The 23814-nt window shown below is 56.9% G+C and overlaps 2 protein-coding genes across 7 annotated transcripts; one reads left to right on the plus strand and one right to left on the minus strand.

Annotated features, from left to right (window-relative positions):
* Positions 1–1605: 1605 nt before the first annotated feature.
* Positions 1606–13226, minus strand: LOC143845268 (flap endonuclease 1-like). Its single transcript, XM_077353554.1, has 11 exons — positions 13014–13226; positions 10975–11065; positions 9953–10055; positions 9228–9273; positions 8419–8504; positions 7737–7870; positions 6891–6951; positions 6462–6593; positions 4987–5138; positions 3506–3653; positions 1606–3175 (listed from the first exon to the last, which is right to left on the minus strand). The coding sequence occupies exons 1-11, from the start codon at positions 13093–13095 to the stop codon at positions 3089–3091; spliced, it is 1122 nt and encodes a 373-aa protein (XP_077209669.1). The 5' UTR covers positions 13096–13226; the 3' UTR covers positions 1606–3088.
* On the plus strand, positions 13108–23700 carry TMEM276 (transmembrane protein 276). 6 transcript variants are annotated; one of them, XM_077353569.1, is made up of 5 exons: positions 14912–16620; positions 17800–18102; positions 19763–19925; positions 20406–20525; positions 22967–23700. In XM_077353569.1, the coding sequence occupies exons 2-5, from the start codon at positions 17914–17916 to the stop codon at positions 23089–23091; spliced, it is 597 nt and encodes a 198-aa protein (XP_077209684.1). In that variant the 5' UTR covers positions 14912–16620; positions 17800–17913; the 3' UTR covers positions 23092–23700. The 6 variants fall into 6 exon arrangements, with proteins under 6 accessions (XP_077209686.1, XP_077209681.1, XP_077209683.1 ...); XM_077353571.1 differs by lacking the exons at positions 14912–16620; positions 19763–19925; positions 20406–20525; positions 22967–23700 and adding exons at positions 13108–13290; positions 13906–14016; positions 14382–14842 and having other exon boundaries at positions 17800–17915; XM_077353566.1 differs by lacking the exons at positions 17800–18102; positions 19763–19925; positions 20406–20525; positions 22967–23700 and adding exons at positions 13112–13290; positions 13906–14016 and having other exon boundaries at positions 14382–17793.
* Positions 23701–23814: the final 114 nt, after the last annotated feature.

Raw genomic sequence — 23814 nt, forward strand, 5'->3', positions numbered from 1 at the left:
CAAGCGGATGCTTGGGGGGAGGCAGGGGGCTCTGGGGCAGTTGCCCAGCCTGCAGATGGCGATCCTGGGTGCCAGCCTCCAGGTCCGACCTGGGGATCCCTACAGCTCATCTGCAGGATCAGCCCCCTCCCCCGGAGTAAACGGCAGCTTTGGAGGGCAGACTCCGCAGTACTGGGGCCTCTGACCTCCCACACCAAAATCTCCAGTGTTTCCCGGCCTGGATTTGGCACCCCTGCCTCCCCCTCCCCCCCCCACTGGTCAGGAAGGGACCAGGAAGCCCTTGAAAAGGCACCAAGCAGCCAGCCTCTCCTGTGCTTTGATTGGCTGCATGGCAGGCGGAAGTTCAGCAGGGCAAACACACAATGGGGACATGGGGCCCTGACAATGCATTTTGCACTCAAGGAATTCCAGGCGGCTCAGGTTTCACTCTCCCCCATTTTTGCTCACAACAACCCTGAGAGGTAGGTGAGGGAGAGCGATTGGCTCAGGGTTAGCTAGGAGGCATCATGGCTGAATTGAAATTTGAACTCTGAGTTCCTCAAACACTCTGCGCCGTGCACCACACGGGCTCCTACTGAGCTTTCCCAGCAGAATTCCCTCCTGCGGTCCTGCCACATTCCAAGGCACCAGCCTTCAAGAAACAGGACAGCTGAGCATCAGAGCCTCCCACTGGTCCCTGGCTGGTTTTCAGAGGTATACTGCCTTCAAAGAGGAGCCTCCACTAGTTTATCAATGCCTACTAATCAGGATAATAATTTTTTTAAACAAAAATTGTATCTCACTTTTCTCACCTCCCAAAGAAGCCAACAATTTAAAGCATGCACCAGAAAATCACAATTACAAAACTATTACAATCACACACACACACACACCCCACATCCTGCAAGGCCACCTGTTCCTACCTCTGCAGCAACTGAGGCCCAGGTGTTCTCAGGAGGGAGGCAGCCTCTGAATGGGGACAAACCTGCTTGAAAAAGCTCTAGAGCTGCACACAATGTCTCCCGGTTCGTATTTCAGAACGCTACAAAAGTGAGGGAGGGAGAAAGGGGGGGCCTCTGTCGCCCTTCCTGGACCTTCCGTTCCTATAGCCCATGAACAGGCTGCAGCTGGTAGGGCTCATACGGCAGGAAGCAGTCCTTCCAGGAACAGCAGCATGTCAACTGTGGGGAGACTGTGGGTCAGCCATCCAACATGTGGGTCTTAAATGGGGGGGGGAGGGTGCTGTACATTCCCCGCCCCCACACACACACAGCTTCTGCAGCCTCTTTGTCAAGCTGGCTCAAAGGAACCCCCTAGTCTTCCACCACATATTATTGTAATATTTATCATCTGGCAGAGCAAAACACAGAAGGCACCTATATAATAAAAACTGCATAGCTAAGCAGGTATACCGGTCATGCAGACAGACTGACCACCCTAACACGGAAATTGGAGCTCTGCACACGGTAAAGGTCACTACAAAATCTGCACAGACCACGAGGGGCCGTGTCCTCACTGCACAGTCCATCCTGCAACCATCCCAGATGGACCAACTTCCTCCTGCCTCGTGCCCCCCCCCCCCCGTCAGTTGGTGTCAGCCAAAATAAAGAGGAGTCGGGAAGCTACTTAAAGATCAGAAGGCTTTTATTTCAGCAGAATAAGATTTTGTGAAATTTGTTTGTTTACAACATTTTTGTAATGGCCTTTTTACTTTGCAGAACTAAAAGGCGGCTTACAATGAAAACAGAACAAGAGTTATAAAGAGACATATAAAAGACCATAATTTAACATTTCTGATTAGGACGGCTAATTGGTAAAATCTAAATTAGACCAGAGCCTATCTCAATGAAGTATCCCTTCACTGGGCAGACATTTTATGCAAGATTATCTCTTTTTGTAGGCCGGGTCAAGGGGACACAAGATTCAGGCAATACAGGGGGGGAATTTACTGATTTAAAACTGAGATCTGATCAAGAAAGATGCAGAGACCTCTGGTAGTTATTCTAAACGAGTCCTACAATTTGCTAGAGTACCATCGTTAGTGAGAAAGCAATCCCGGGTCCTTGTTTGACCCAGGTCCGAAGCTCACTTCAAACCTCACAAGGATCCTCCAGTCAGAACTCCAGATGGAGTCTCCCTTCCCATTTGCAAGAGATCAGAGATTTTTAGATCATCAAGGACGGTCCTGGAAGGCCATTCTAACTGTCCCAAAACCTTACTGTTATCATCCCTCTCTTCCTCCCACCCCCTCCCTTCCTGTCTCCTCAGCCCCCAACTCTTCTCTAGGGCACTACAGCGCATGGGAGACCCCTCCCCTCCAGCATGGGGGAAAGGACCACAGAGTCAACAGCAGGAGGTGAAGAGACCCCCTAACCGCACAGTCCTTTGGGATGAACCCTGCCAAAGAGAACGGAGTTGACGTCTGGGGGGACCTTCAGGTTTATTCAAGGTCTAAGCGTTTTTGGGCCTGCCCAGGATAAAACTTTGTTGGTCTCAAAAGGTGCCCTAGATTCAAACTTTGTTCTGCTACCTGGTGACCTACCTGAATCTACCTGCCAAAGGGGGTCATTCTCCATTCTCTCCATGCACGGCACACTTTGGGGAAAAGAGGACCAGCACAATCTGACCTCTTCCTTGGCACCTCCACGGAGGCCGACTCCACTGGGGTGGCTCAGTCAGACGGAGCACCTGGGCTCATGCGCCCCCCCCTCGCTGCAGCAGAGGAAGCTGCTGCATTCACCCCACACAGCCAGCCTACCACAAGCCTGGCCATGCCTGTCCCCTCCTGAACCTGCAACCACCACTGAGCCCTGTGGCCTTTGGCTTCCAGAGCAGCTCGCCCTTCTGCCCCCAAAGGGCCCCGCTCTGCTGTCAGCGGCAGGATGACCCACAGGCAGCAGAAGAGCAGAGAAAAGCTCTGAGGCGACTCCGCCCCTTCCCAAGACTTTGCTGAGCTCAGCACTCACAGGCTCCGCCCACTCCCAGTTGCCCATGACTCAAGCCCTGCCCAGCATCCCTGCAGGTGTTCCTCGCTCAGGAACGGAGGCCTTGGCTGTGTGGGTCGTGCTGGCCGGAGGAAGACGCAGGCAGGAGAGGGGCAGGAGCTGCCTCAGGTGCCCTCTGTGGAGCTTCTGGCGGGTTCTGGAGCTTTCGCCTTGGACTTTGGCCTCTTCTTGCAAGGCTGGGTGGAGGCAGCCTGGAGAGAGGAGAGGCCAAACCGGAGCGAGTGACCCCTCTGCCCACTCAAATCCCACACCCAGCAGCCTACTGCAATGTGACGGTTACATCAAGGGCTACTAGCCACGGTGGCCGAGGGGAACCCCCAAGTAGGACCCTGGATCATCCCGGTCGCTGTCCTTTGCACCCACTCAATTCATTTTGAAGCCAGGCCTCCAGAACTGCCTGCAGAAGCCCGGGAGATTTTGGGCAGCAGGATCCTCTCCCCAAATGTGCCTCTCTGTGAATCACAGGATCCCGCCTGCAGGCCAGGTCCTCTCACCTGGGGGGGGGGGAAAGCCCTTCTTACCTTCATGGGCCGTTTTTTGACCTGGAAGAACTGCCCGAGCTTCCTCTGCTTCGAGCCGCCCTCGGCTGCAGGGCCTGGCAACTGGGGCTGGGAAAGCTTCAGACAGGCCTGACGCCACCTTGCCATCCGCTGGCAAACGCGGCTCTCGCTGGAAGAAAGCAAACTGGATAAGCAAGAGGGACGGGGGGGGGGGGGGGAAGATGTAGCGCCCTGCAGTCTGTCTATGTGCAAAGCCCTCCTGTCTCTCCCCGCTGGCCTGTGAATCTGCACCCAGGAGGCTGCTCACGCCTTGTCCAGCACACACCGCCCTGTCGAGGGCTGAGCACACACTGCAGTTCCTGCCTTCTGAGTCTTGCTGGAGGGGAAATGGTTGTTCTGGCTCGCCAGCTTCCAGGACACAGCCCCAATGCACGGTCTGAGGGACACTGCTCCAAGACGAGGGCGCTTGCGTGGGGTGGACACCGGTCTGAGCGTAGAGAGCAAAGCTGGAGGCCCAGCAGGAGAGGCCAGCTTTTAGCACAGAAGGGAGGATTCTGGCAGGCAGGGCTTTCCTCCCATCGTAGTGGCAGAATGGGGGGGGAGGGTGAGCAAGTGCCAAAGTCCTTCCTTCCCCCACCTCCTCCCCACATCCTATGCTGCCAACAGTGCCCCACTTTTCTAAAACGGCATCTTTGGGGAGCCAGGCTCTCTCCCTGTTCTCTGCCCACTCCAGAGTGCCTCCCTCTCTCCCGGCCCGGCCTGGCTGGGCTATGGCTGAATGGGAGAACGATGCTCTGACAGCTGCCAAAGGAGTCCCAGCCTGGGGGGGCGGGGGGGGCAGGCAGGTTGTGGTGAGCTGGTTGGAGCTGGAAAAGCCCGAGAGATCGTGCACTGCCCCAGCAGGGAGGGTGCAGCTATGGCCCGGGACAGCCAGGCAACCACAACCCCGATCAGTCAGTAGCACGATACCCTGGTATGAACTGGGAGGGGTAGGGAACACCCCAAAAGACAGAGGTAGAGTTCAAAGGGATCTGAACACGCTGGAGAAGTGGGCGACTGAGCAAGATGCCATTCAGCAAAGAGAAGTGCGGAGTTCTCCATCTGGGTCTCAAAAATGAGAACCAGGCCTCCTGGGTGTGTGAACGCCCATGATCCTGGGCTCCTTGTGGCCTGTAAGCGAAATCTGAGCAGACAGTGTGGTAGTGAAGAAGGCAAATGCAGTCTTGGGCTGTATCAACTGAGGCATCACATCCAAATCGCAAGATGTCAAAGTCCTCTCTGTGCCGTGTGCCACATTGGTCAGAGCCCCAGAGGCTGTTCTGCCTGTCTGTGCCGGGGGGTGGGGTGGGGGGGGAGCACGGTGGGCGGGAGGAGGCTGCAGCACTCATCCTGCTCCTGGGCTTCCCAGAGGAAACTGGACGGCCGCAGAAAGCTGGACTGGACAGATGGCCACGAGGGCTGACCCAGCAGGGCTCTACTTACGTCGTGGTGTTAACACTCACTTCATGTGCTTCTCGTGAGCCAGGAACCGCACCAGGCCAGCCTCGTCCGGTTCTCTCCACTCCAACACGACGTGGCTCAGCTCGGCCACCTCCGGCTGCAGGAAGAGTCGCCGTGCCTCCTCCAGGGGCCAGCTGGTGGGCACCGGGTGCTTCTGCAAGGGGTAGAATGGGTCCCCCGTGACGTGGGCCTCTCTCCTCCTTGCTGGTGCCACACGGGCAGGGAGTGAAGCCTCGAGGGCGGAGGGACCGAGGCACAGCTGGTCTCCTTGGGCCGGTGAGTCCGACCCCCCCCCTACACTCACACTTAATTTTACCCTCTGCAGTTGGGTATCCTCTGGGCTGAAAAAGGGAAGGAGTAGATCCTTAAGCGTCAGGGTGTGTTGCTGGTGACTCAGATCAGGTTAATTCAGGCCATCTCATTCCCCATTCCTATGGGATCCCAGGATCAGAACCACACAGAGCTGGAAGAGACCACCACGGGCCATCCAGTCCAGCCCCCCACCCTCTTGGTGACTTAAAATCACACACCCCTGATGGGCTCATCCCATCTCCTCCTAAAAACATAGAGTGAAGGAGACTCCATCCAGCGGATTCCATCCACGAATGGCCCTCGCCCTCACACAATGCTTCCTCATATTTAGGTGGAGCCTCCTTTCCCTCAGTTTGTCCCTAAACCTGCAGTAAACAAGTCGGCCCCCTCCTCAACTTACCTGCCTGACGTAGTTCAACACAGCTGTCCCATGACCCCTCGCGCTCCTCTCCTCCAACTCTCTCTACTTCTCTCCTCCTTGGCCCCCGCCCCTGCCCTGAGGAATGAGCTCCCAAGAGAGGGCAGGGCCCAGAGGGAACTTGCCAAGAGAGAGCAGGGCCTGCTAGATGGAGCTCTTCTGCTGGGTTGGGGCTGGTTAGGAAACCACATTATAGCAGCCAGGCCTCCCTCCCACTCATCTCCCGACTCTTACCTCCTGTTCGGCAACCAGGTTCCCTGGAAAAAGTCTTGGTTGGTCTCAAAGGTGCCCCTGGACTGTCCTGCTGCCTTGGACCCACCGGGCTTCCCGCCTGAATCTCGTGCCAACGTGTGAGGGGTGGCCAGTTTGAAGTGGTCCAATTCCTCTGCTCTCCTTAACAGTTGGGCCCACAAAAGTTTCCCCCGGGGAAGGTTCCCAGGAGGGGCCATTTTCCCAGCGGGCACCCAGGGTCACACGGTGCTCGTCCCAGTGGGGCTAGCAGCTCTGGAGGGGCCTGTGGGAAGGGTCCTGGCCAGCCGCCTTCCCCTATCTCCTTGGCACTGCTGCCGGCCAACCGAGACGTCCCTCGGGGCTGCTGCCCTCAGCTCCCGTTGCAAGAGGGCTAAAGGGGAAGCCGTCCTGCCACGATCCCACCCACCAGACCTCGTCCTCAAAGTTGTAGCAGGCCCAGGGGCAGGACAAAGGTGGGGGGGGGTCCAGGAGGGACGGAGGAAGCGGCCCCAGTACCTGCGGACTGACACACTCCAAGACCCGCTCGATGGTCCCATGTTGCCGCAGCAGCTTCAGGGCCTTTTTGGGGCCCAGACCCCGGATCTTTCCACAATAGTCGCAGCCGAGCAGAATGCAGAGGTCCACAAACTGCATTGGGGGAGAGACAGGGGAGGGGGAGGTTCACCAACTGTCTCAAAATGTTCCTGCTCCCACGCTGCCGTGCCAGCCATGAAAGCATCAGAATGGCCCCTGTGGCATCAGCCCAGCAAGGAGGGCCTGTCTAGTCCAGCATCCCAAAACACACCAGTTCCTCTGGGGGCCAAGCAGGGAGGATGCAGGGCCAAGGCCTTCCCCTGAGGGTGTCCCCTGGCTCTGGGATTCAGAGACACGGATCCAGCCCCTTCTGTCCAGACAGCCTCCCCCCTGCCCCCTTCCACTTCTCACCTGCTCCTGCGTCATCCCCAGCTTCTCCAGAACGACGGGCAGGGAGATCTCCTCCAGGTCACTAGGGAAGGAGAGCTGGTTTTTTATACCTTGCTTTTCACTGCCCAAAAGAGTTCCAAAGTGGCTTACAAACACCTTTCCCTTCCTCTCCCCAGCACAGAGACCCTGTGAGGTAAGTGAAGTGAAGCGCTCTGAGAGAACTGCTCTGAGAACAGCCCTAAGAGAACTGTGACTGGCCCCAGGTCACCCAGCCGGCTGCATGTGGAGGAAGAACAGGGGACCAAGGCCAGTTCTCCAGATCAGAGGCCGCTACTCTTAACTGGCTCTCAGCCAACACCCTGCTTGGGATTTCTGTCTCAGGGATGTGTGTGTGTGTGTGGGGGGGATAGACTCCCCCATCCCAGAATACCAGCTGAGTAAGCCCCTGGTCCCACTGCTCATTTCTGCCACAGGCAGATTGGGAGGGAGGGCCCTCTAAGCCACGGCTGTTGGCCAGCCATGCACGGCTCCTCGGTGCCATTTGCCACCCTGCAGGGCAGGCCTCCCCCTCCAGGTCTCTGCTGGGGCCCACATCGGACCTTGGCAAACGCCAACTCAGTGGCCGCCTGCAGCAGCATCTCCCTTCGGAACGGTTTCGCTGCAGGGGAGACTTCTAAGCCTCCTCCGGAACGTCCAGAGGGCTTGAAACGATTCGTTCCCCAAGGAGAGGGAGGCCCTGGGGTCCACACAATTCCCCTGGAAACCCTTCTCCTCCCTTGTCCTCAGTGGTCAGGAAGGCACTCTGCACATGCCCAGAGGGGTCACCACAATTTCTTCTCTGACAGGGCCTCGCTTGTTCACACTCACCTGCCCTTCGTGTTGAGGTGCCTCAGCAGGCGCAGGCTGCCGAAAGGCAGGGCGTCCATGTCCTCCGTGGCCGTGCAGACGGCGAGGCCGGCCTTCACCAGAGCCGCACAGGTGGCCTCTGCCTCCGCCGGAGCCTGGATCCCGGGGGGAGAAGAGAGAGAGCAAAATGTTTGGCTTGAGCCATCTGTCTCCACCTGGGGATTGAGGGGCCCCCTGAAGGGCCAGAAAGCCACAAGTAAGGGTGCATTCGGACTCCAACCTTCTCCAGGTCTCTGGCCCCGTCTCATGGAAGCTTTAGGGCAGCGGTAGTCAAACTGCGGCCCTCCAGGTGTCCATGGACTACAATTCCTATGAGAATTCATGGGAATTATAGTCCATGGACATCTGGAGGGCCGCAATTTGACTACTCCTGCTTTAGGGTGACTGGGTGGCCCCTTCTGACAGTGCGATTCTGTCAGTAGGAAAAAAAACTTTTGCTTCTCTTTCTGGGACCTTTTGGGGATACTCTCCCAACTGAGCCACGGCTGTCTTACCCCCCTTGGTCCATTTGGCCCCACCAGGATGCACTCCCTCTGGTCACAGCCCTGTCACAGGCCGTCTGAGAGAGCAGCCACCAGGCCACCCGCAGGCAGAGGAGGGGCTCAGCCGCAGAACTGTGGGGGGAAAAACCCCTCACTGATACCTGAATGTAAGGAACCCCCAGGAGGGTCAAAAGGGTCTCGGAGTCTCGTCTTGGGAAGCGTTGTGGAGCTGCACCAGTTGCAGAGTCTTAAAGAAGAAGGAGAAGCAAAGTCAAAGGTTCAGTTAATGCACTACTATGTCCCCCGTCCCCTCCCCTCCCCTCCCCCCGGGCCTTGGAATTTTAAGGAATCCAAATGTTCCCTTCAGCTCAAGACAGACCTCTGATGACCTCTTAGGGGGGTTTAGATTCAGGTGGGCCGCTGCGCTGGTTTGAAGCAACAGAAAAAGTAAGACCAACAAAGTTTAATTCTGGGCCTAAGCTTTCGTGTGCGTGCACACTTCATCAGATACTGTGAAGAAATGTGGATGTGTACGAAAGCTCCTACCCTGAATAAAACTTGGTTGGTCTTAAAGGTGCCCCTGGACTCAAGCTTTGCTTGTTCTGAGTTTTTAGGTTTCCAAATGCAATGTCTGCCTTCTTCATTCCAGAGGCCTGAAGGAGAACCTTTGCACCATTCCTACCAAATTTAATCCATCCATCCTGCATAAGGCTCTAAAGCTTCCCCCTTATTTAATTAATTAGTTACATTTACAGAGACAAACTTGCTTGCTATTTTGAGATATGTTGGGATATTTTGCTTGGTCCTCATTGAAGTTTGGGCCACATTTGGCTGTGGGCCAGCATAGCTCCCTGCAGCCTCTGACCCCGGGACCGGGGTGGGGTGGTGTCCTTGACCGCTGAGTCTCCTCCACCAAATAAAGGCCGGGCCCCAAGGAAAACTCAGCCGGGAGAATCTCGGTGGCCCTTACCTGCCACTTCCCTCCTGGCTCCGGTGACCGCGGCTCGCTTGGCCAACTGCAAAAGAGGGGCAAGGGTTATGAAGCCTGCCAGGGCTGCATCCCCTCTTCAGCACACACATGCACCCCCCCCCCACAGGGACCACTAATGCCTTCCCTGGCTCCCACCAAGCTTCCTTTTCAAGCGGGTGAGGCCAGGCTGGGCTTCTGACTGACCACTGCAGATCTGTGCAGTGGTCTGTGCAGATACATAGAACGGTTGTGTCACAGCACAAGGATCTGCCCTGTGTGTCTGGAGGGAAGCGGCGGCAGCCATTTTGTGGCTGGCCCTGTCTCCTGCGGCAGCCATTTTTTGGCTGGCCATCTCATACACCAGCCATTTTTTAAATTATTATTATTATTATTTAATTTTTAGACCGCCCTTCTCCCAATAGGTCTCAGGGCGGTTTACAACATAGTTAAAACACAATAAAATCCCCATAAAAACCCCAATTAAATTTTGTGGCTGGCCCTGTCTCCTGCGGCGGCCATTTTGTGTGTCTGCCCATGATGCGATGTCAGAATTCCAACGGTCTCTGCAGACCCACAAAGGTTGGGGACCCTGCCCTGATCACTAGGCCAGACCGAACTATTTCCCGTGGAGCCTCCTGTGTCCTGCCCCCCTCCCGCTGGTCTTCCTTCACCAGCTCACAAGACTGGCAATACGCTGGGCAGATCAGGAAATCCTTCTCACGAACCACGGGCTCCTTGAGGGCAGGCGGCACTCCGTCAAAGACGTACACCGGTTTGATGCCGTTCTCCAGGAGATGCAGCGTCCGGAAAAAGAGCCCCTGCAAGGGGCTGGAGCAGAAAGAGAGCCGGTTAAGCAGGGTGGAGTCTGGCAGGACTCCTGTGGAAGAAATCAGATATGGGGAGGGGGGGGGTTTGCAGTGGGGCAGCTTGGAACAGCAGGGGGCATGCTCAAGGACTAAAGTATTGATGCCAATGAGCCTCGCTGTTTGTGGCCCAAGGGGAGTGAGGTCAAACAGTCCTGCCCTTGCCAAGGCTGGCTGCCTGCCAGGGCCAATCCCGATCCCCACCGCGCTGTCAGCCGACTCAGGGTGCCTCCGAGGACAGCTATTTGTGTACTGAAAACCTTTCTTAGCTGCCGCCCTTCCTTACAGAGCTCAAGGTGGCTTGCAGTTTAAAAGGAATACATGGTCAAGCATTAAACCCAACATTTAAAAATGTTTAGGACTGCTTTAATCAAACACAGTCCAGAGCCAGTTTGGTGTGGTGGTTAGGAGTGCGGACTTCTAATCTGGCATGCCGGGTTCGATTCTACACTCCCCCACATGCAACCAGCTGGGTGACCTTGGGCTCGCCACGGCACTGATAAAACTGTTCTGACCAGGCAGGAATATCAGGGCTCTCTCAGCCTCACCCACCTCACAGGGAGTCTGTTGTGGGGAGAGGAATGGGAAGGCAATTGCATGCCCCTTTGAGCCTCCTTCGGGTAGGGAAAAGCGGCATATAAGAACCAACTCTTCTTTTTCTTCTTCTTGAATAAAACTGACTCCTAAAGAGGGAAAGGGTTTCAGTTGTTCCATAATTGTGGGGCTGCCACTGAAAAGGCCCTGTCTCGTGTACCCATCAGCCCGGTTTCCTTGGTGCGTTGGACGGTCAAGAAGGTCCCTCAGCTTCCCTGGGCCCACGGCAGGCAGGCCTTTCAAGGTCAAAACCAACACCTGTCAGTGGGCTGGGGAGCAGAGCCACTCACCTGATGTTCTGTCCCTCGCGGTTGATGATCTTTGGCATGCCAGTGAGAAATTGGTAAATAGCCACAGAGGCATCCAAGGCCACGACGGTGTCTGAGACAAGGAGGGGGAGGAGAGAAAAGGTGAGGGAAGGGGTCGATGCCACCATCCGGAGACACATACCGGTCCAAAGGAAGGGGGCATGTGCCTGCTGCCAGCCCTGGCAGACTCAAGACCCCTGGCCGTGGATCGGTTACCACTTAGGGGGCTGGGGAGGGGGGGCAGCCCTCCCCCAAATGGGCTAGAAGGCCAGGAGGGAGGCAACGTTATTGGCTTATGCAGATGAAACATGACAAATTAAATATAGGAGGTTTTTGTGTAGTATGTTGGGTTGCCAGGTCCCCCCTCGCCACTGGTGGGGAGTGGGGTGGGTGAGTTTCCAGATCCAGGTTGGGAAAATCCAGATTTGGGGGTGGAGCCTGGGAATAGCACAGTGGGGTGCAATACCTTGGGGGTTCCCTTTCCAGAGCTTCCAGTTTTCCCTCAGTGAACTGATTTGTGGAGAGGAGGAGCTGCAATTCCAAGGAATCCCCAGGTCCCATCTGGAGGCTGGCAACCCTCGTTGTTGTAGGGGAGGGGGGAAGGGGAAGGGGCTTCCCTCCGCGATCCTTCCTTCCTGACCAATGTTTTCATTGTTGCTTTTATGTCTTTGCACCTGTTTGGCCTGTTTTCAATTGTTTTCGTAATGTGAGACATCATCTTAATGAGGGGTAGTATATAAAATGAATGAATAAAATAAACATGAGGAGGGTTGGTTTTATCATCAGGGCTTCTGGTGGTCTTGCATCTTCTAAGGGGCACGAGGGGGAGAGGTCTGGCACACACTGTTTTATTCTGCTTTTAACTGGAAAAGTTTGTAACTATTATTATCACAAGGAAAGGCGGGATATAAATGTTTTAATAAATGAATAAATAAATGGCGCTTCTGAGAGCAAAAAGGTGGGAAATAAATTTTGTGAACACATAAAAATCCAGTGAGTTTTGCAGATGGGTCTCCAAAGGTAAGCTGTAATTGTAAACAACCCTGAGCCAAAATGGGAAGGCAGCATATAAGCATAAATAAATAAATAAATGGACCTCATTTCATAGGCATATCTTCTGCCTTTATACTCCACTTTCTGTCACATTCTGACACCCAGCTGGCTGCAGGTGGAGGAGCGGGGGATCAAACCTGTCTTGCCAGATTTGCGGGTGCCACTCTTAGCCACACCCCCACCCTGGCTCTGTCTAATCAGACCTACCTGTTTTAGTTACATCACGAAGAGCTGTTCTGCCCAAAGTGTTTCCTTCTAGCTTGTGGGGCTCAGCAGATATGGGCCCGGGGTGTTCTTGCATTGGGTCTTCCTGATTTAGCCTCGTTCCCAGTAAGGTAACCCTAATTCCCACTGCTTTGTTTATTGGGTGCTTTAAGACGACCCAGCTGAGTGGCTTCCTACAGTTTGTAACCCAGGGTCGAGGCTGCAGGGGCTTTTTACCCACCCCCAGCGCGACTAAATCCCTCCCGTCTACACTGAATTCGATTTCCCCTTGGCGTTTGGGCCCTTTAAATCTTCCCTCCCGGCTCTGAGCCTCCCCAGTCGAGTGCAGGAGGCGTTCAGGATCGGGGGGGGGGGGGGAGGAAGTTCAACTCGATCGCAATTCAGGAGGGTCGCAGCCGCGAGAGCAAAGCAAGTGCGGAATCTGCTTTCGGTGCCGCTGAAAAGGCCCCCGACGGCGGCCAGGAGCCGGCCGGGAAATGCGGCGCCGCCTTCCCTGCCAGGGCCGCCTTCGGGCCGAAGGAAAAACAACCCCCCGAGGGGAAGGGGGCCGCCGGGCTGCAGCGGATCCCGGGAGATCCGGGGAGGCGGAGGCGCGATTCGTGGGGCGGCATCTCCCTCCGGCCAGCCCGCCGGGCTCTGGGTTGGGGCGGACCCGCCCGCCCGAGGGTCTCCCGCAGGCGCCTCCCCAGCCCCCTGCCCTGCCCTGCCCTGCCCTGCCGTGCCGTGCCGGGGGTGGGTCTCACCGCGGTAGCGCCCCAGCGGGACGGCGCGCACGGCCTCGCCCGCCTCCTCCTTCAGCAGCTCGCCCAGCCGCGCGATCCCCATGGCCGCCCGCGGGGAGGGACGGAGGGGCCGGCCCAGCTCCAGCTCTAGCTCCGCCCCCCCCGCCCCGTGGGCAGGGCCGCGCAGGCCTCTGAGCAGGTGCAGAGGGCCCGCCGGACTGGCCGCCCGCCCCCCTGGCCCTGGCCGGACGCTGCCCTCCTCGCGCCCCCCTCGAGAGCCTCACGACGACCCGGCGAGGTAGGCGAGGCCGAGGGGAGGGGAGGAGCATTCCAAAGGGGGGCGGGGAGGACTAGAGCGGCCCCCTCCCCCCGCCTGGCCCTGCCCCTGCGCGCGCCGCTCTAGCCGCCGCGCCCCCTCCGCCGCGCCCATCGCCCCGGCCTCTGGCCCGGGCGGACCGCGCCGCCTCCCCCGCGCAGGCGCAGCGGGAGCCTCTGTGGAGCAGGCTTAGAAAGCTGGGGCTCCCGCTCCCCGTCACTCTCCTCCCACACCGCCGCTCGACATCTGGCGACGCGGACGCCGCCGCTGCTGGGGAAGCGCACCTGGAAAGGCTGTCCCGGGGCGAGCCTCGGCGGCGCAGGAGGAGGAGGAGGCGGAGGGCCGCCCCTGGGGAGCAGCAGGCAGCTGGGCCCCGGGAGTGCCCCCTGATGGGCAGACGGCTGCTCAGGCACGTGGCCCCCCTCCAGCTCATCCACGAGCCCCTGCACCCCCCTCCTGAGGAGGCCCAGCTGTCCTTGAGCCAGTCTTTGGAGAGGGGGCATCCAGATACAGACCTGGCGTCCTGCCCCCAAGGCCCGCGGGCAGACGGGTCCTTTTGGTGGAGCGCGTCCAACCTGCCGCTACCTTCCCTTGCAGAGCGGGCGGATCTTGTGCCGAATGTTTTGCGGGCCGGACGAGGGGGCGGGCGCGTTCTCCAACCTGCTGCTGTGCGCCGCGTGCCTCAGCTCCGCCTTGCAGACCTACCAGGTTTGAAGTGGACGGAGCAGCTTTCTGCGCAGGCCCCTCCCTCTGGACTGGACTGGGACGCCCGTCTTCTAGCGGCCTGTGGCCAGGAGAGCTCCTCAGCACGGGGACCCCCCCCTTGGGCGCCTTCCCTGGTGCCTGCCTAGTGTTTTTAGAGAGGGCGGGGCCAAGTGGGGCTTCTGCCCAGCAAGCCTTCTGATTGGCCATTGGAGATTTGATGGGACTAGATGGCCCTGGAGGTCCCTTCCAACTGCTCCAAGGGAGCGAGGCTTGTGACATGGGTGAGGGGGTGGGGCTCCCCTGGTGGGGCGGGGTCAGCCACCAGCCCCACCCCTCTGACCTCCCTGCCTGCCTTCCTCTCTTTGCAGATCCATCGAGGGGCTGGGGCGGGATTCCTCCTCCAAGCGCTTGTGCCTCTCCTGGAATCGGCTGGTCCCTTGGCGGCGCCTCTGGGGCTCGACTGGGTCTCGGGGTCCCCGGACAACGCTTGGACCGCCACAGCCGTCGGCCTCTCGCTGCTGGCGTTCGCGTTCCACTGGCTGGCCGGTGACCACTGCACGGCCAACGTCCTCTTGGGAGGGGGGCTGCTGGTGGCCGCCAGCGTGGGCTCCCTGAGAGAAGAAGGCAAGGCCGTGGCGGGCCAGTCCGTCTCGCTGGTCGCCTCCGTCACCATCCTGATCGTCTCCATCTTCACCGGGAACGGCTACGGGATCGTGGGCAGCCTGCTGGCCGGAACGGCCGGCCTGCTGGCGGGAGACAAGCGGCCGCGTATGCCGTGGAAGGGGGACGTCCTTCGTTGCCTCGTGGCAGCGGCCAACTTGGCGTGGCGGTGGGCTCTTCGAGTGCAGCACCGAGAACTGGAGCAGGGCTCTGCGGGGGGGCTGGCTGAGGCGCTTGACTGAGGCCCAGGCATCGCAGGGGGCGTTCCAGCCTCCGTCCCTTCAGACAGTGGCTCTCCCAGAAGCCTTTTCAGGACTGTTTTGGTGCCCTCTGTGATCCCACAAGGCAGGCTGGGGTTTGCATTTGCCCCACAACACACCTTGGGGTCGGGAAGCGGGAAAATCCCCAGGGTGGGAGGAAGGAGGCTGCGAGTGTTGCTATGGCACCAGCAGGGGACCGGCTGCCCCCTCGTCTCCCCTGCAGTTGGGGTGGGAGTCGGATGGGGCCGTGGCAGCCTTCCCAAAGGTCGGGGAATGTGGGCCGAGGCTCCTCCCTGGCTTGGCAGCACAGGAGGGGCAGGCGGCTGGCCTGTTATGCAGACTCCTCTTGGGCTCTCCCCGTTCCCCCTGGCAGCAAAGGATTCTGGGCTTTTCGTGACAGTCGGGTGCCCCCCGGCGTCTTCCCTCCGGGTGAGCTCTGCGTGACCATTTGAGATCAGTGCATGTGGCAGTTCTCGGCCAGGGCCAGAAACGCAGGTGATCCTGGGCTTCCATGTTCGTGTCAAAATAAACTAGGCACGGTCCCACAGGAGACTTACCTGGGCAGTGCTCAGAAGTCCTTTGTCTGGGGGGCTGCTCAGCCTTCAGGGGCTGCCCAATGCCGGAGAGAACGGCTGAGGTGGTGGAGGCCCTTCTGCTTGCCTTGCCGGTGGGCTGACTGAATCCAGAGTGCTGGCGCTCGCTGGCCCCAAGCCATTGAGCCCCGGGGGCCCTGTGTGTTCTGTGGCCCACTAAGACAGACGCAGCCCAGCACACCACCATGCCCTGCCAGGGCCTTGAGAGCATCTCTGGTTTCTGCGCTCCTGGGTGGGCCTCCAAACTGGGGGGTCTGTCAGGCTCCAGGCACACGAAGCCTTGGTGAGTCATGGGCTGTCCAGGCCGGGCCTGGCTTGGGCCACCGGGTGGTTGGGTTTTCAGAGCTTTGCATGCAGCCAGTTTCTGCGTGGATGAGGAGTCTCTGCTCACTTCTGAAGACTCACCAAAGCTCCTCCCGTGCCCCAAATGCTGTGAGTCTTTAAGGTGCTCCTGGCTGCATTCTGCTGCTACAGCCAGACTAACACAGTTACCTGTCTGGCTCGGAGTTTGCGTGTCTCCACTCTCTGTCCAGGTGCCGATTCTCCATGTGGAAGTGAAACCCAAGCGCAAAATCACTGCACTCCAAGCTGGCACTGTTGACCCAGCGCTTGAGGGTTCTTCCCTCCCTCCCTCCCTCCCTCCCTTCCGACCGTCTTGGCCTTTCCCCCCCACTTGGCCAACCTCGAGGGCCCTTATTGGTACTTTGGACTCCCGCGTTTCCCTGGGCCCTTTATGAGCTCAAACATGAGACAAGGAAATGATTCTTTGAGACAGAGCAAGGCCGTAAACCTTATCACAAAGTAAGTGCCCACGTTGGCATGAAGCACAGCTGCCCCCTTTTTGCCATTGGCTCAGATGCGGCAGAGAGGGCTGGGTCACAGCGGCCTGGCCAGGGCTGGCTGCTGCCTGCCCAGTTGCTCACAGAAGAGACCGGATGGACATTTCTCTCCCTGCCCTTTTTCTGTGACCAGCGGCCATGTGATTGGCGTGTGACAGTCGGAACAGGGAGAGTGCTGGATCTTGCGGAGGAGAAAAACTTTTGCCAAATGGGTGACTGATTTCATCGGCACGGACAGACCCGCCCAGGGCCAAGGTAGAGGATTTGGGTCCCTCAGCCGACAAACCCTGCTTTGCTCAGCTGCTAAACGACGACTTACAGGCCCCCAAATTGGATTCTTCTGGGGATGCCGAATGCAAGCAGAGTTGAGTTGGGGTGGTGGCCAGACAGCTGCCCGAGGAGGCAGAGGCACCCAGAGAGGAGGCCAAACTCAGGAGAGAAGAGGGATCATTTTAAAAAGATTACTTGGGTGTGGAGTTGGGGTCACTGTGAGCTGGCAGGTACTTGTGAGTTCCTGCATTGTGCAGCGGGTTGGACTAGATGACCCTGGAGGTCCCTTCCCACTCTAGGATTCTAAGAGGAGAGAGGAAATGAAGCCTCCAGCAGCCAGTCAAAAGCCCAGGCGAGAATTCCATATGGCTCAGCCCACTCCCCAAAGGATACTTCAGGGTGGGGGCTGTGCTGGTGCTCTGCTGTCCCTCGCAGCACTTTGGGAATCCCTGTCTTGGGCCCTTATCTTGGACCCTAGAGTGGGGTGAAGGGGAACAGATGCAGTCGGCACAGGGATGGGAGGGCCAAGGTCCCTGGCCCAGAGCTCCCAGTGGCGTTACAGAGGCTTGGGAATGTTCAAGGGCAGGGGTAGTCAAACTGCGGCCCTCCAGGTGTCCATGGACTACAATTCCCATGAGCCCCCGCCAGTGGGAATTGTAGTCCATGGACATCTGGAAGGCCATAGTTTGCCCACCCCTGCTTTAGAGTTTGGGTGGCAGATGTGATTGAGCCCCTCCTTCCGCCAGGCCTGTCCTCAAAGCCCACAGTAATGTCTGACTTCTGCCAGCCTCCCCACTAGAGCCGTTCTTCTCTGCCATCTGACCTCCCTCTTCCTCTCTCTCAGTAGGAGAAGAACTACCAAAGGCTTTCGATTTTAATGTTAATCATTTAATGCTTTTATTGCTGTCCCTATATTTTATATAGATGTTTTATGATATGATGTAGTCTGCCCTGAATCACAAGAGAGCGCAGAAAGTTGAATAAATAATAAATAATAACCTTGCAGAAGGAACGCCTCTGGGCATGAACGTTGTAGGGCAGATGAGTGAGGCCCTTTTGCCTCTCCCCACAGGGTTGTCTTTCAATGACTTCTAGCGGCAGAAGTGGGCACCAGTCCTTCCCAGGCCCCTCTGGGCTGAATTCCCGCTCTCTCTTTTGCTGCAGCTAAATCCTGGCAGGAACCCTCCTCCCCGCCACTGGGAGCAATGAGGCCTGTGCCCCCCTGGAAGGAGAGATCCTGCCGCTAGGAGCACCGTGCCCGACCCAGAGGACTTGGCCATGGAGGCTTCTCCCCACTGGAAATTCAAGCTGATCTTCCTGGGGGATTTTGGGGTGGGGAAGACCTCGCTCTTCCATCGCATCAGGACAGGGCGCTTTCTGCAGACGGCGCATGTCCTCGGGTGCCACATGGGCACGTGTGACAAGACCCTGCTGCTGAAGCTCAACCGCAGCAACCTCCAGGTCCAGGTAGGCACAGTGGAAAGGACTCACCGACTCTTGGGCTGAGATACTATCATAGAGTTGGTCAGTGTGGTCTGGTGGCTAGATTATCAGACCCGGATCTGGGAGACGCAGGCTGGAAACCCCACTCCAGCACAGGAGCTTGCTGGGTGACCTTGGCCAGTCACAGCCTCCTCGGCCTAGCCTATCTCGTGGGGTTGTTGTGAGAATAAAAGAGAGAATGGGAGAACAATTTAACTTACTTTGGGGTCTCTGTCGTGGAGAAAGGCAGGGTGTCAGTGCAGTAAACAAATAAATTAGTGGGGTCCTTTGAGGCTTGTTGCTCAGGGAGTTCCAGCCAAGCTCCTGGAACAACTGCTTGGGGCAGCCCAGTGATGATGGCGGGGGGGGGGGGTCTCACAGGCCATTGGGGATGTGGTTGGTGATGGGCATCCCCTCCTGGCGAGAGAGGGAGAGAGGGAGGGGGCTTTGGGCATAACTGAGGTGTGGGACCCCAATGCCTCCATCTATTTGAGACCCAGTTTGGTGTAGTGGTTAGGAGTGCTGACTTCTAATCGGGCAAGCCAGGTTCGATTCTGCACTCCCCCACATGCAGCCAGCTGGGTGACCTTGGGCTCGCCACGGCACTGATAAAACTCTTCTGACCGAGCAGTGATATCAGGGCTCTCTTAGCCTCACCCACCTCACAGGGTGTCTGTTGTGGGGAGAGGAATGGGAAGGCGACTGTAAGCCGCTTTGAGCCTCCTTCGGGTAGGGAAAAGCGGCATATAAGAACCAACTCTTCTTCTTCTTCTTCTATTTCCCAAAATGTTCACGGATGGGCGGGGAGGCATTAGAAGTGCTCCTTTTCTCTCCTCGGCTCTACCTCCTGCCCTTTACCAATCGGGAGACTGCACACTGTTGTAGGGCTGTTTCACCCACTGCTGCTGCTCCTTCTCGAATAATCCTTCCTGAATGGAGCCGTGGGCTGGAATCCCACCCCTGACACCAAAATGGGTCCAAAAGAGCTCTTCTGCCAGGTCTTTGGCTGAGGTCAGGGTGAGGCTGATTGCACACATCACCGCTGCTGCACTCCATCGGGCAGGGCAGGCACTCCTGGAACCCTGAGGTGCTGGGGGGGAGGGGTTTACTCTGCTGCCGGGTCACTTGGTTAATTCGGTACATTTTTAAGCAGAGGATAACCATCTCATGGGGAGGCTGATTCTGTGGAGGCTCAAGGGGGTGGCAGGTGACAGTGGATGAGCGATATGGATGTGACTGTCCTGCATGGGGCAGGAGGTTGGACTAGATGACCCAGGAGGTCCCTCCCAACTCTAGGATTCTATGATTCTATGATTCTGTGACGGTTCAAGGGGGTGGCAGGTTAGAGTGGATGAGCGATAGGGTTGGGAGTATCCTGCACAGTGCAGGGGGTTGGTCTAGATGACCCGGGAGGTCCCTCCCAACTCTTATGATTTTGTGAAAGGGATAGCTGGCCTCTGGGTCTCTGTCCTGCCTGGAGGGCTCCAAGTGGGAACTCTGTCTTCCTGTTCCCAGTGCACACCATTTCCAGTCATTCTCCAGAAACAGAAAATGCCCGAGCAGGGTCAGAGTTCTTGATTCATGTGGCGGTGAGTTCCTCTGCTCGGACCTCCCTCCGTGCTGCTTTTGTCCTCTGTGCCTGCAGATCTGCCTGTGGGACACAGCGGGGGAGGAGCGGTTCCTGTCTCTGAGCAGCTGCTATTTCCGGGATGCTGACGCCATCCTCCTGACCTACAGCGTCCAGAGCCCCCCCTCCTTCGACAGCCTCTCCCACTGGGTCTTTGTGGCCAGGCGGTACTGCGCGGATGGTAGGATGGGCAAACAGGGTGGTGGTGGGGTGGTCAGGTGGGGTGGCTCTCTAACCGTCCACTTCCGCCCTTTCTATGGGGTCAAGAGAACAGGGGGGGAATAGCTAAGGATCTCAGGTGGGTCGCCGGCTTGGTCTGAAGCAGCAGAACAAGGTCTGAGTCCAGGGGCACCCTTGAGGCCAACAAAATTTAGTTCTGGGCCTGACCTTTTGTGTGCATGAATGCTTTGGACACTGTGACATGCGTCCTTGACCAAACTGCGGCCCTCCAAATGTCCGTGGACTACAATTCCCAGGAGCCCCTGCCAGCATTCGCTGGCAGGGGCTCCTGGGAATTGCAGTCCACGGACATCTGGAGGGCCGCAGCTTGACTACCCCTGAGTTAAGATGTGCAAGTAACCAGGCAATTATAGCGGGGACTGGACTGGGGCGGTTGGCAGCCTCTTCTCACAGCTTCCCGTGTCCATCCTGCCCTCCCTAGCTGACATCTTTCTCCTGGGCAACAAGAGCGACTTGGAGAGCTGCGTCCCGGAGGAGAAGGCCGAGAGATTTGCCACCGAGCACAGCACCTCCGGGTGGTACCGCGTGTCGGCCAAGACAGGTAGGGTGGGGCTCCGGGCTTGCCTGTTTCTCGGAGGCGGGGGTTGCTTTGGAGTCCTGAGACGGGGGTGGGCGTAACCACAAGATGGCTGCCACAGGAGGCGGAGCCAGCCACAAACTATCAAGGAGTCAGGCTATCGCGCACTCTTGCAAATAAGACATCTGCACATCAAGCATCCATATGCGGCCGGGAAACCTGCCTGGACCGGAAATTGCTGCAAATTATAAATTCATATTGGATCAGACACCGTTTGGATAAAAAACCCACATGCCTTCAGCAGAGGTTAATACATTAATCCACCAGTTTTCTTACAAGACAGACATATATGCAATATCTTTCCCCATCAAGTCTCAGCTAACTCAGGGGTTCCCGGCCTAAGAGCCGTTCAGGGGTGGTTGGCCTGCTTCTGTGCCTGGACCTAGGACTTCCTTGGGTGGTCTCCCATCAAAGTCACCCCTCAGGGCTTCCAAGATGTGACAAGACTTGGGCTAACCTGGGCTGTCCAGGTCAGGATACGATCACATACGACTCCCTTTTGGAATGACCCATGCTGGAGATCGTGTGACAATAAAATACCTTCAAGGCACCTCCTTGATTATGGCATGTCCTTTCACAGAAGCTTTTTCTTTAATCTTCAGGGTGCCACAAAAATCCCTAATTTGTCAAAGCTAACTGACCAGGAGCGTGCCAGTGTGGACTCCCATGGCAGGAGTCGCTCGAGCATTCTGCACCAGCCGCCACAGGGCAGCCATGCCGAGCCAGCGAGAATTCGTCCTCTGCCGTAATGGGAGGAGCCCCGTTCTGAAGAACAGGATCTACTCTGCACTTGTGGCCGTGGCTGCTGTGGGCAATGGCAAACATGTAGAATTGGCTGCCAGAGGATGTAGTGATGGCCACAGGCACAGACAGCTATAAAGGGGGGCTGATAGATTCATAGCAGATAAGTCCATCAGTGGCTTCAAGCCATAGTGACTGAGGGGAACCTCCACATCCAGTCACAATTTGCACCCCAGGGCCAGGAGACAACATCAAGGGAAAGTCTCTCTGCCCTGTGGCTGGCCCTCCAGGGCAACTGCTTGGCCCCTGGGTGAGACGGGAGGCTGGACTAGATGGACCCTCCTCACCAGCCTGACCCAGCAGGGCTCTTCTGAGGGTCTTATGAGGTATATGTGAATGAGAGAGCCGGTGTGGTAATCAGAGTGTTGGATTAGGATCAGGGGAACCCAGGTTTGAATCCCCGCTCTGTCATTTAAACTGGGTGACCTTGGACCAGTCGCACATCTCAGCCTCAGCTACCTCACAGGGTTGTTGTGAGGATAAAACTGAAGAGAATGATGGGAGCTGCTTTGGGGCTCCCCCTAGGGGAGAAAAGTGGGGTATAAATGGAGCAAATAAATAAATAATATTGCCAGCCTTACAGAGATGTGGCAGCCCACATTAGAAATATTATGCTCCATCTGAGAAATATTTTGTGCCGCCCTTCTGCGAAATGGCAGAGATTGTGACAGGGAGGGACGATAATTACACACCTGGCAGCCAAGAGTGACGGAGCCAGCTGAACAGGGAAGAGGTGGGAGTGTGGCATGCCAACAAGCTGCCTGGTGAAAGAGCTGAGCCGATGAAGGAATGCTTGTGTGTGCGGATGAGGCTCTGGGAACAAATAAGGAAGGGGAGCACAGCGCGCTCGGTCACAGGTGCCTCTGCAGGTGTGCATCACAGCCCAGGGGGGGAGCAGTGACGGGGGGTGTGCAGGCAAGCCTCCTTCACTGCAAACAGTCATCATAGAATCATAGAGTTGGAAGGGGCCTCCAGTGTCATCTAGTCCAACGGCCTGCACTATGCAGGACATTCATAACTACCTGCCCACCCACAGTGACCCCAGTCTTGAGCCCCTCTTTGGGATCCCAGGGAATGCGTCTCAATCAGGGCTCACTGTGATTATTTGGATGAGAGACCATCAAGGAAGGATAGGGCCCCATGCACAGAAGCAGGAAATGGCAAAACACATCTGAACATCTCTTGCTTGGAAATCCTACAGGCTCAACTTATGTTGGTTGCAACAACAACAGGGAAATAAATACCTGCTCTGCTCTGCTCTGATTTAGCAGTGGCTCTTCATTGAGTCCTCTGAGCTCCTTTCTCCTTTCTCAGCAAGCCAAGCAGGAGTTTCCTGGACAGTAGTCTGTCAATCATGGCAGCACCAAGGTCTCTGCGCTTCATGGAAGCTTTGGGAATGTTTCTTGATGGGGAAATGTCTTTCCTGCTGACTTGCCTTTCTTCCGGGAAGCGGATTAGGAGGCAGAAAAGGTGACCCAAAGAAGGGCCATTTGGGGGTCTTCTGAATGTGGCAACTCCCATGGACAGGCTACTCAAGCCCACCAAGTGCCTCCGTCATGCTCCTCCCGACAGCTAGCTGTGGCTTCCTTCCACTTCCCTTCCAGGTGAGAATGTGGATCGGTGCCTGCAGGAAGTGGTCGAGCAGCTCTTCCTCAAAAAGGAGTTTCACCGCAGCAGCCCCCATACTCCGCTGCAAGAAGATGGCTACTACAGCCGGTGTGGGTGCTGAGGGGTCGGCTGGCCCACCCCTGGCCTTTCGCAAGGAGGGAGCCTCCTTTTGGAGCCCTGCTTGGCGGGGGGTGTCTGTAAGAGCTCCCCTCCGCCTTCGATGGAGATCTCTGCGTGCTTTCAGTGCTACTGGTTGGTATGTGTCTTGCTGGCCTCCGACTCCCTCTGCAAAGAGAGCACTGCCACGTGCTGTATCCTGAACAAGGCGAATGTACTGTGCATGTGCAGTCAATCTCTTGGAAACTGGAGATTCTCAGGGGCTAAGAGAACATGGAGACGTGTATGCCAAGATCTGCCGTGCACGTGAATCAAAGGGCTATGAAGACCTCTGGATTTAAGGATATCCTGCAAGGGGCATCTGGGGAGATAGGTAATTAGCATATTTAGATAGGAACTTCCTAGTATTTTAAAGATAATCTCCTCCTGTGTCTTGATTAGCGCAATTGGAGATCTACGACTCAGTTGGAGACTTGCTGCTCCTTTGAACATGCTTCCTCCCTGTTTGTCTTCAGATGAAGAACACAGACTGGGAGTTAGACTGCTTGGATTCTCTCTCTCTCTCTCCACAAAATTCCTTCCATTCTCAATAAAGCTATTTATTCTTTCAGCAGCCAGTGATGTGCTCCTTGCCTATTTAACCTCTGCCAACAATCCCCCCCCCCCCCAATATGCTTCAGACTCTCAAACAAGGCTGTTTGTCCTCCTCCCCTTCACGTCAGGCTTT

Source organism: Paroedura picta, chromosome 9 (genome assembly GCF_049243985.1).
Source record: "Paroedura picta isolate Pp20150507F chromosome 9, Ppicta_v3.0, whole genome shotgun sequence".
Classification (NCBI taxonomy): Eukaryota; Metazoa; Chordata; class Lepidosauria; order Squamata; family Gekkonidae; genus Paroedura; species Paroedura picta.

What these genes read in the sequence shown, in the direction of transcription:
- TMEM276 (XM_077353566.1), top strand. Translation starts at nt 13,927, where the DNA reads ATGTTTTGCGGGCCGGACGAGGGGGCGGGCGCGTTCTCCAACCTGCTG. An exon ending in CCGCCTTGCAGACCTACCAG is followed by an intron (nt 14,017 to 14,381) that starts GTTTGAAGTGGA and finishes CTCTCTTTGCAG; the next exon opens with ATCCATCGAGGGGCTGGGGC.
- LOC143845268 (XM_077353554.1), bottom strand. Translation starts at nt 13,095, where the DNA reads ATGGGGATCGCGCGGCTGGGCGAGCTGCTGAAGGAGGAGGCGGGCGAG. An exon ending in CCCGCTGGGGCGCTACCGCG is followed by an intron (nt 11,066 to 13,013) that starts GTGAGACCCACC and finishes TCCTTGTCTCAG; the next exon opens with ACACCGTCGTGGCCTTGGAT. An exon ending in AGCCAGGAGGGAAGTGGCAG is followed by an intron (nt 8,505 to 9,227) that starts GTAAGGGCCACC and finishes TTCTTCTTTAAG; the next exon opens with ACTCTGCAACTGGTGCAGCT.